This window comes from Neolamprologus multifasciatus, chromosome 18 (genome assembly GCF_963576455.1).
Source record: "Neolamprologus multifasciatus chromosome 18, fNeoMul1.2, whole genome shotgun sequence".
In the NCBI taxonomy this organism is placed as follows: Eukaryota; Metazoa; Chordata; class Actinopteri; order Cichliformes; family Cichlidae; genus Neolamprologus; species Neolamprologus multifasciatus.
The window spans coordinates 19,533,745-19,544,532 of NC_140456.1; the positions used below are offsets into that span (position 1 = coordinate 19,533,745).

A 10,788-nucleotide genomic window follows, 5' to 3' on the forward strand; every position below is an offset into this window, starting at 1 on the left:
TAAAATGTCTGCTATTTAAAGGCCCCATAATAAAAGCCAGAGTCATGTCTAAAGTCCTCAATATAGCAGCCGTTAGGCCCTAGCAGGTAATAAATAGTAGCTCAGGGTTGTCTTTTGGCTCTGACAGAAATAAAGCCTGCCATAAAGATTTGCTTTCTCCCTCGAGGCGGAAAGCATATCCCTTTAAGGAAACAAACATGGATGCTCCAGCCCTGTAACAGACACATTTTAAATTTGTATCGTGGTCAGGTCTATCCCGGCTTTCTCAGACCTATCTTAGTGGTAATGTTCAGATTTGGACTGTAAAGCTGTGCCACTGCATGGCATCCTCCGGGCTTTTGCTTGCACGATGTTGGGTACAACGAGTCATTATGTTTGTAGTAGTGGGGCTACAAAGACTCGGGATTCCAGGGGACAGCTGTCCCACACATGTACCACACAGGCACACGCACACATTTAAGGCATGTAACAGCTTCAAAACATGTGCACCAGCAGTTTTTATCAGCCCATGGTGGCCTGTAGTGAATACCAGGAGCCTAGATTTCTACAGCCCAGGGATAAAAAGTTTTTAGGAGACCAATTTTAGGAGATTTCCTTGTATTTCACGGTGCAATATTTTAGACTATTTCATTTTTACACAAAGATTTCATAAATAGCTCTAGTTATTATTCATGTGAAGCAGTTGCAATAAGCTACACTTTGGTCTAGTAAAAAGTTAAAGTACTAGCAGGAAAGTCAGTGTGAAAACTCAAGGTAAAGCTTTATTTTGACATCAGGCCTTTAACAAATTTCCAACAAGAATTATGCAAAGGAATTAATAAAAATTAACTGCTATTTTTTTTTCCCAAATGCACAGTGTTTACACAGCAAACCTCCAAATGACCCCTCGATGAGCATTTTTTATTTAAGCTTGATGAAGCACTTCCTCCCCCCACCACTACATTTATTTTTCAGTTGGGAAGTGTGTCAAAAGCAGATAAACACATTTGAAACCAACATTTAATTGAACATAGAAAACTCACAAAGTTTCAGATGTTAGAACTGAACAGCCATCCATTTCCTTCCGACTATCCAGCTCAGGTTCAAGGTTGGGGCTGTCACAGGGAGAAAAGTGGTGCTTACCATGGAAAGGTTACCAATCAAGTCACAGACCTAACGCATAGAGACAGACACCTATAGTTGCCAGTTAACCTAACCTTATGCACATCTTTGAACTGTGCAGTATACAGAGTAAGCCCACACAGAGAACATGCAAACATCACACAGAAAGGCCCAGGCTGGATCAGAACCCAGGACCTTTGTGCAGTGATTGCAGCAACAATGGTAACCACTGCACCACCACCGCGGTGTCTCGCTTAAATAAAAAATTTGAGCCTGGCATGGCTGTTGGCTGGTCTGAGTATTTCAGGAACTAGTGATCTAGTGGAATTTCCCCCCACAACCATCTCTAAGGTTTACACAGAATGGTCTGAAAAAGAGAACATATCCAGTGAGCAGCACGTCTCTGCGTGAAAATGCCTTGTTGATCCAACAGGTAAAACAGTGATTCAAACAATCATTAGCTTACAACCAAGATATGCAGAAGAGCATCTCTGAACTCACAGCACGGCAAACCTTAAAGTAGATGGGCTACAGCAGCAGAAGACCACACTGGGTCTGATGACCCCTTCCAGCAGGACAGTGCACCATGTCACAAAGCTCAAATCATCTCAAACGTGTTTCTTGAACATGACAGTGAGTTCACTGTACTCAAATGGCCTCCACACTCAGCAGATCTCAATCGTTTGGGATTCATTGGAACCCGAGATTCACATCAAATGTGCATCAACATGGACCAAAATATCTCAGGAATGTTTCCAGCACCTTGTTGAATCTGTGCCACGTAGAATTAAAGCAGCTCTGACCGCAAGCAAGGGTTCAACCCTATGCTATCAAGGTGTATCAAGTTCATATGGCTTTTGTGCTTCCACTCAGATGATGTCTTCAGGCCTTGCTTATTTCAGCAAAACAATGCCAAATGACACTGAGGATGTTTTCCAACATAGCTCCCTAATAAAACAGCCTGGCCTGACAGGAATCTGGGTCTGTCACCCATTGAAAACATCTGGCATATTATGAAGTGAAAAAAATAAAAATGTAGGGAACCAGACCTTTCAGAAATAATCAAGTCAGAGTGGTTACCAGTTCATTTTCAAAACTAGAGCTCTGTGGAATTCCCGAACGCTTAAAAGGTGTTGTTAAATAATTAGGTGATATAATAAAGTGGCAAACATACATGCATACTCTGAAGTGCTACTGGCATCAAATTCAGCTTGACAACAAATTTAATATAAAAAGCAATAACAAGTCTCAGTTTAAACAATTCAAATGATTTCTTTTTACTATTTTAAATAGACCATCCCAGCTTTTTGTTGCACATGCATCACCAACGATTACAAGAAACATATTATAATTATACATTTCTATACGTTCAGTTGGCCTTCTGAGTATGTGCATTAATTATGCATGCTGTTAATGGTGCAGTACATGCAGTGTAGTATGTTTTTAATTGAACTAAAGTGAATGATTCGCATACTTTTGCATCACTGAAGGAGTTTATCACATCATAACTGCTGCTGTTTATCAAGTAGCTCACAGTTTAGTGAAACAAAATGCTCATTCCTTTCCTATACTTCTCTTCCTTTACTCGTTGGTAATAATAAAGCGCACTGCAGCTTCCCTCCTCCCGTGTGGTTTTTACGCTTTTGATCCCCGAGGGACCTCGCGTTTTGCATTCCTGGCATTCCGACCTCAGTCCCTCCTCGGTTACTTATTATCGCCGCTTGCTCTCTCCACAATCATTTCACAGCAAGAGAGGATCGCGGCAACACGTTCAGGGGGGGAAATGAGACACGTTTAACTTAAAAAAAAAAAAAAAGCTGATGCCAATAGTGGAACTATTTTTACTTCGAAGTCGAGGATAACGTTGGGTTATGATGAGAGCGTGAGCTGGTAAGAAGAGCGTCTTTTCCCCCCTTTCTTTCTGTTTTCTCCTGAGCGCCAGAGTCGCTACAGTAAAACTTCTCGTTGAATCTTTGGGAATTGTGTTTTAATTTAAAGTTACTTACAATGTATTAAAGAGGAAAGTAGAGCTGTGGAGTGTTTTACGTGGTGGTTTTGTGCGCTTTTGCTCCACCGTGAGAGTGGAATTTTTGGCGCATGCACTTTTTGCCTGCAGTGATAAAATATGTCCACATCTCCACTTTGTCGCTGTTGGTAACATAGACTTATTGCCATACTGTTTTCTAATGAATAAACATATTTAATAACTTTGTGTTTAAAGTGTTGCTGTTATTGTGAAAGCCTGTCTCAGCTTTATTCCCGTCTGACCTCATTGCCACCTCAGACTGATCCTACTTTACTCTCTCGCCCCTCTGTTCCAGGTTCACAGCTGTTTTTAAAAAATATATATTTTCACTGAGGAAAAAGTCAACTGATTCAAAGAGATAATCACTAAGTTCACAAAGCAGTATGTCGTCCACCGAGGAGTCGTCTGGCAACGTCCTGCATCGGCTCATCCAGGAGCAGCTCCGCTACGGAAACCCCACAGACACCCGTACCTTATTAGCCATCCAGCAGCAGGCCCTGCGGGGAGGCAGTGGAAGCAACAGTGGACCCAGCAGTGGGGGCGACATGAGCAGTAGCCCACAATCTTCTTTGGAGAGTCTCACCCAGGAGGATCCTCTCTACCCTCAGCTCTCTGCGAGGCAGGAACCGCAGGGCCAAGAGCACCAGGGAGACTACCATCACTCAGAAAGTGGCTACCAGCTGCATGGGGAGAAGCTGCCAACCTATGAGCAAGCCAAGGCCCAGTCTCAGTACATGGCTTGGCAGCTCCATGAGGGAAAACTTCTGCATGAGGGGGTCTTCCACGAAGAGGCTGATCTGATGGCGCTAAAGTGCAGCCATGTGCGGTCTCTCAGCGAGCATCGCATGCAGATATCTCTGGAGAGGAAAGACGCAACGGCTAAAGCAGAAGCCATAAAGATTACCTCTCACAGCTACCCTGAGCTTCCTTACTACAGCCCGCAATGCTACCAGGGCCTGGGGCCAAACATGGACAAATGCAACCCACCCCCAGAGTACTCAGCCCCCATCCAGGGCCAAGGATTTATCCCTCACCAGGTCCAGGAGCCAGTGCAGCCTCAGCAGCACAGGTACCAGAAGCGGTTTAAGCAACTTTAACATTACATCATGCACTCCGGTGTAAATTTTCTCACAAGAGCCCGCCCAGTGGCACCACTGTGTTTCACATGCGTAAACACATACTTTTAGTGTGAGTCACACCGCAGTCTGAATACTTATTCATATTTCCTCTTTGAAATCCGCACCGGAGAACAAGTCCAGCCCTGTAGGTATTTGTAATGTTTGGCATGCTGCTAAAGGAGAGTTTCGCATACTTGCGTTGCCTAGGATAGTTTGAGTACGTTCCACATACAGGCTTTTAGATTCTTTACTGGAGCCGGCTGGCCTGCCTGCGTATACATTCATACATAGTGATACGTTAGATGTCATGCTATATTTAAAAAAAAGCTCTTTCTCATATTTATATTCTATTAAAAGTGTGATTCAGCTAGAGTGTCCTCTAATGTATGCGGGTATCTCTTAGGTATGTCCAGTCTGGTCAGCCAGCAGAACCCCCCTGCTACGACACATTCAACAGCCTGCCACCTGCTGGCTTGGAGGAGCCCAACCAGGTGGAGCTGCTGCTGATGGAGAACGAGAGGCTGAGACAAGAACTGGAGGCTCACAGGGAGAAGAGCGGCCGTATTCAAAAGGTGAGAAGAACAGAAAAGCTTCATCTCTCACTGGTCCACAACTGAGATAAGCTAGAATGTTTTAGTACTTAAAAAAAGGTTTCTCTCAATATCTTTAATTTTTAAATACATTCAACACAAAGGAAAGGATTACCACACCATTAAGTCATGAAAATCCCAAAAGAATTTGGAGAGCATCCAGACAACACCCTCCATCTGAGCCACCTGTCTATGAAACACAAGCCCAGTTAACAGTTGCTTCCCTGATATCCAACCCCAGGCACACTCCCTCATCAGGGCAGACAGATGAGATCAGCAGCTGCTTCCTTCCACACCACAGAGGCACAAACAGAGGTCACAGCCTGCTACTGTGTTTACACACTCCTTTCATTGTGTAGCTAACCTAGTGGAGGTCAAAAAGTGTGCGTGTATGTGTGCGCGTGCGGAGACCATAGATTTTCAGTCTAATCTGGGGCTTGTCACACAGCAGCCAGTTGGGCTTCGACCCCCACACTTTTAATGAGTGCTTGGGTGGGGGTCTACAGCAGTCAAGTGGCGGGCTGCCCTTAAAAAGTGAAAGGTCTTTTTTGTTTTCATACCCAGCACGGGAGCATGTTCTCCCTTTTAAAACAGTGCTACGTTTACAGCCATGTTTTTGCTTTTTGTGACTGAGTGTCAGACCAAACCGGCTCCTGAAACGAGATATTTACTTGCTCAACGTGGTGGAAACCACTTCGGTGACATTTGATATCTCAGCCAATTTATGCTTTAAAAAAATCCCTTTTGCTCTCTGCTGGAGTTATGTCACATGGCCATTGCCTTGTCTCAACCTTAAAGAATGATAATTGCCAGGGTTGGAAAGTTTTCTCCGTCAGGCCGCAGCCCTGGGTAAACATGCCTGGTGGGTGTCTCTTTGCCGTTTTCCGCAAGCCAGGCACAGGCATGCACACCTTCCCTCCGCTGGCAGCCTTCCCAGTTCTGTATATGTGTGTGTGTGTGTGTGTGTGTGTGTGTGTGCGCATGCTCCTGTGTGCTCACACACCTGGAACTGAAGCTATCAGCCCTCAGGAATGTAGATATAAATCAGTCGCAAAGGGAGTGGTGCGGGCTTAAATTCCTTCTCAGAATTACACCACACACATGTTCACACACACAGAGTGTGCTTTATTCACATACGTTCATGTGAACCCATATATGTATCTGTGTGCTATAACAGCACGAATCAACATTCCAGCTCCTCTTCAGCTTGTCAAGTAGGTTAACCCAAAATTCCTTCTCTTCTCCTTTCTTCCTCTTTTCCAACCCTCCTATATCTTCCCCCTCCCCCTTGTCCTTCCATTGCAGTTGGAGCAGGAGATCCAGCGTATTTCAGAGGCCTATGAGACACTGAGGGAGGCCAGCAATAAGAGAGAGAACTTGGAACAGACACTGAGGAGGAGGCTTGTGGCTGAAGTCAGGAGGCTGCAGGATTTCAACAGAGACCTTAGAGGTACTGACACCAAACTGCAGTATTCAGTGACACCAGCTTCAGCAGGTCCAACGTTTTTTTTTAAATTAGTCTAATTGATTACACTTTGCTGCATCACAGAAAACCTGGAAAATGCTAGGACCCATGTTGCAAAAGAAGTCAAGGCAGCCGACCATAACCAGAACATCATGGCGAAGCTCCTTGAACAAAGTAAGTATGTCGTTTTGTTGGGCTAGTTTCCTCTCCACTCCTCCTCCTTTTCATCCTCTAGAATCGGCATGCTTGATTGGACTGGATTGTAGCGTACCATGGGCCCCCTTCTGTTGCTAAGGGCATCATTTCATGCAGGAATTTCACTTACATAACTTCAGCTTATTTGGTAAGAAGGCTTTATAATAGGGAATTCAATCCATGCACCTCCTTGCAAAAGGAAATGAAGCCCTTCTAAATCACAGAGCAGCGCTGTGGTAGAAATGAAGTCCCCCACCACCACCTCCTTCACCACCACCTGTGTGTGAGTTTGATTTTCAAGCGGGGTTGTGGTGTTTGCATGGCCTTGATGAGGAATGCTCTGTGTTATGTGGGTCAAAGGGATAGGGCAGATTTCTCCCCCTTCCTGCTCTCAGCATTCCGGGAGTGCTTCACTAAATGAAGAACACTGGCCACCATGTAAAAACTCGGATACTTATTCGGTTTTAGGAGGGATAATTGCGGATTAGCTTTCCGTACTTTTTCAGAAAAGACTTGAGAAAAGTTTGAAAAAGAACTTTCGCTTCCATTCTGTCCAACACACTTTGACTCTAATCCTGTAATGCTCTTCATCTGACCGTGTTTACTTTTTCTTTTGATTCAGATGAGGAGCAAAATGCCGAGCGGGAGCGCATGGAGAGGGAGCTGCAGCGGCTGCGAGCAGCAGCCGAGGAGCAGAACCTCAGGGCCAAACGACTCGAGGAGGCCCTGGAGGCGGCTCGAGGACGAGGTCGCCAGCTCGAGGAGGAGCTGAGGAGGAAGAGGGCGTATGTAGAAAAGGTGGAGAGGCTTCAGAGCGCGCTGGCTCAGCTCCAGTCCACCTGTGAGAAGAGGGAGAGCCTAGAGATGAAGCTGAGGACACGACTAGAGCAGGAGCTGAGGAGTCTGAGAGCACAACAGGTAAAGCCTTTGTTCTTGGTCATATATAACGGCAGTTTTTTTGTTTGTTTTTTAGGCTCTATCTCAAATACTTTATCTCTTTATCACAGAGGCAGTCACAGCCCCCTGGAATGACCATGAACTCACTCCAAGAGCGCCTGCGGGAGCGTGAGGAGCGAATCCTTGCCCTTGAAGCCGACGTGGTGCGCTGGGAGCAGAAGTATCTGGAAGAGAGCACCATGAGGCAGTTTGCCATGGAGGTGGCTGCCACTGCCGCTGCCCAGAGGTAAAGACGGATGTAGCTTGGTGTCTCATTCTCCTGATGAATGCTGGGAATTCATGTGTACAAATGCTCAGTTTAGCTCATTCAAGCTTGAATTAAGCCCAGGAAATGTTCTTTTTCTGTTCCAGGGACACCACAATCATTAACCACTCGCCCTGCCACTCCTCCAACAACAGCTTCAACGAGGACCTGCCAGTCGCCGACCACAGGAACCAGGAGATGGAGAACAGGTGCATACCTACTATTTATCATCCCCCTTTTTGATTTCAAACAAGCCTTCAGGATTTGCCTCTTTTTTTTCATCCACTATTTGGTTACCAGCTTTCTGACATGTTTTTTCTGCTCTGCATCAGGATCCGTGCCCTCTATGCTCAGATTTTGGAAAAAGATGCCGTGATCAAAATCCTCAACCAGCGGCTGCACCAGGACCAGGGTCGAAAGGACGAGCAAAGTCCACCTGAAAACCTGGGGCAACCGGGGGCAACCCTCCGATCTGCCTCCTCCACTCCCTCCATCAGCCCCACAAAGAGCAACACTAAGACACGAGGTGAGGAGCACAGATTTGCCATTTTTGATCCAAAGACATACATTTTTGTCTACTGCTGAAAGGTTTGAAATAAAAAGGTGCACATGCTGACATCTTCTGTGACACTTTCTCGTAGGTAAGAGTCTTTCAGATGATCAGACTTTGCCCAGTCGTCAGCTCTCTCCTCAGTCTGAACCTGGGACGCTAGAAAGGCAGGCGGAGGGAACCAAAACCAAAGAGGCAGCCAGTACAACTAAGCTCAACAGTGGTAAGCACCTTATCATGTATGAACGATGGGTCAGTAAGCCAAAAAAAGCAGAAATCCTGCACAAATTTATACCCCAGTACAGCTGTACACATAAAAGGCATTTTTGGCCTCGACTTCATGGAAGTGCATATTGATTAACCATGCTGTGGAATAACCAACCAGATACCATGTGTGTAGGCCATGGTTCATAATGTGGGCCCTGTGGAATGTGCACAGTTAGGAAATAATGTAGTTTTGTTGACTGAGCATGCTCAGTAGAGTGGCCTGTTTGACTGTGGAAAACGTCTGTTAACCTTTAGCCACAGCTAACTGAAATGCATCAAGGACTTTTCTTTCTGCTGGTCTTAGCCTTAAAACACTTAAATAATTATCCATGTCTTCTTTGTTTGTTTTCTTTTTCTCCAGACAAGGCAGCGCCTAAGAAACTGCTATTAAACCCCTTCAGAGGCCTGGATGAGCTGGATTCGGAGGCAGTGGAAATCTTCATTTAAAGAACTGAGAGGGAGATTTTGAATGGGGATGCGGAAAAGAAAAAAGAAGCTATTTCTGAGTATCTGTGAAGAGGTGCAAGACTGGAACTAAATACTGGAGGCAGGAATGTTACCAAAAGAAAGGAGAAAAAAAAAGGACTGTTTTCACATTTTAGAGACAGAGCTGTGCTCCGACTCACTTTCTCTCACTCGGCTGGACAGCTGCAGGCAGTCTGCCTGGTGGAGTGAGAAAAGATGAATCTTCTGAGGTACTTGGACAGTATTTTGGATTGTAACATGGCAACGTGTTCTCAGAGAGTGTATGCCAAAATATTTATAAATAAATATATATAAATATAAATGCTGCTTTCCCACCCTGTATAATCCCTATTATTTCTTTTCCCAAACCAATGAATTAAAAAGCTACATATTTATCTTATCTGGTTTCCACATTCCCCAAATATTAACTCAAGCCTCAAGCTCTTCTAGATAAACATTTAGTAAGAGGTTATCTGTATGATCCACCCCTTCTCTTGAAGTATAAAACAAATGAACAAAAAGTGAATTTAATTCCGATCAGATAGATATTATCTTTACGTAAGACTCCCAGTTATTAATTAATTTAAGCTGATAACACTGCTGATTTTAGCGCTCCTGCTCTTCGCACGTCTTGAGTCTCGGGTAGCTGGTTCTACAGAGCTTCAGAGGTGCACGAACAGGGAGCTGTATAATATATAAATGCATATACTGACACAGACCTGGTGTTGCAAGCTTGTAATTTTGGGAGGATGCAGCATCACGGTGTTTCATCTTCTCTTTGTTTCTCATGCTCTTTATCTTTTTTTTTTTCTCATAGTATGTTTGCATGTGTGGTTACAGTTTGAGAGTGTTTGCCCTGATGTGGTGATCCAGCTGGTTTGGTCGCCATTTAGGGGCAAAAGTTGAAAATGCTGTGTTGTTGTTTTTCTTTTTGTTTACTGTGAGCTTTGAACTAACAAACAGGTTAATTATTATTATTATTATTGTTATTATATATTTTCTACAGATGTTTGTTATTTTAGATACGATAGTGCTTTGAGCGGGACGCCAAAGAGTTTTATGTATGTATGTTTATTGTAAGTTATGTGCCGACAATCACGGTCTTGTCAAGCTGTACACAACCAACCGAGTGTTGACTTCAAACAGACATTTCTGTGAACTCGAAACAATATGAAGGTTTAATACAGTTGAATTGATGCAACATTTCATAAAGCAATAAAATATTCTAATATAATTTACCAGCTGTCTGACTTGTTTATCATTTCATTTATTGGCTGAACAATAAATACCGAGGTAGCTCCGTTAGCGCTTTTCTGTTTTCTGATGAGTCTCCTCTCCGTTGTTACGCCATCTCCTCATTCCTGCACTGTCGTTCCATCGCAGAGAAGAGTGCTCTTCATTAATGAATACCAGAGCTGCATTCTTTTGGGTTCAACTTTCTCGGGTGGCCAGCTCTCTTGTTCTCCTCTTGCCACGGAGAGCATGCTTGGCATAGATTACATTCTCATTAGGACGCGTAACCTTATACATGACAAAGGCAGGTTTCTCCCAGATTAGCTGCTAATGTCATTTGACAATTCTTGTGCACCTTTGCTAACGTGCATCACATTCCTGCACGCTTTCAATTCTTCAGCTATACCTCACGCCCAGAAGTGTTTATGAGCTATTTCAGGACAGGCCACTGGACATGAAGATGAGAGAAAGGAGAGGTCTGTTATATGGTGTCTATTTCCAAATAGGTCACGCGCATATGTGAACACACACAGACCCGCGCAAACGAGCCACAAGTATCGACTTGTACCAGTTTGGG

General features: G+C 44.4%; 1 protein-coding gene across 2 annotated transcripts; it reads left to right on the forward strand.

Moving 5' to 3' along the window:
- Positions 1–2,784: 2,784 nt before the first annotated feature.
- On the forward strand, positions 2,785–10,216 carry amotl2b (angiomotin like 2b). Of its 2 annotated transcripts, none has more exons than XM_085140528.1 (11): positions 2,785–3,002; positions 3,431–4,196; positions 4,649–4,817; positions 6,141–6,285; positions 6,385–6,474; positions 7,118–7,413; positions 7,503–7,678; positions 7,804–7,905; positions 8,029–8,222; positions 8,338–8,469; positions 8,875–10,216. In XM_085140528.1, the coding sequence occupies exons 2-11, from the start codon at positions 3,511–3,513 to the stop codon at positions 8,958–8,960; spliced, it is 2,076 nt and encodes a 691-aa protein (XP_084996654.1). In that variant the 5' UTR covers positions 2,785–3,002; positions 3,431–3,510; the 3' UTR covers positions 8,961–10,216. The 2 variants fall into 2 exon arrangements, with proteins under 2 accessions (XP_084996654.1, XP_084996653.1); XM_085140527.1 differs by having other exon boundaries at positions 2,785–2,991; positions 3,423–4,196.
- The last annotated feature ends 572 nt before the right edge of the window (positions 10,217–10,788 follow it).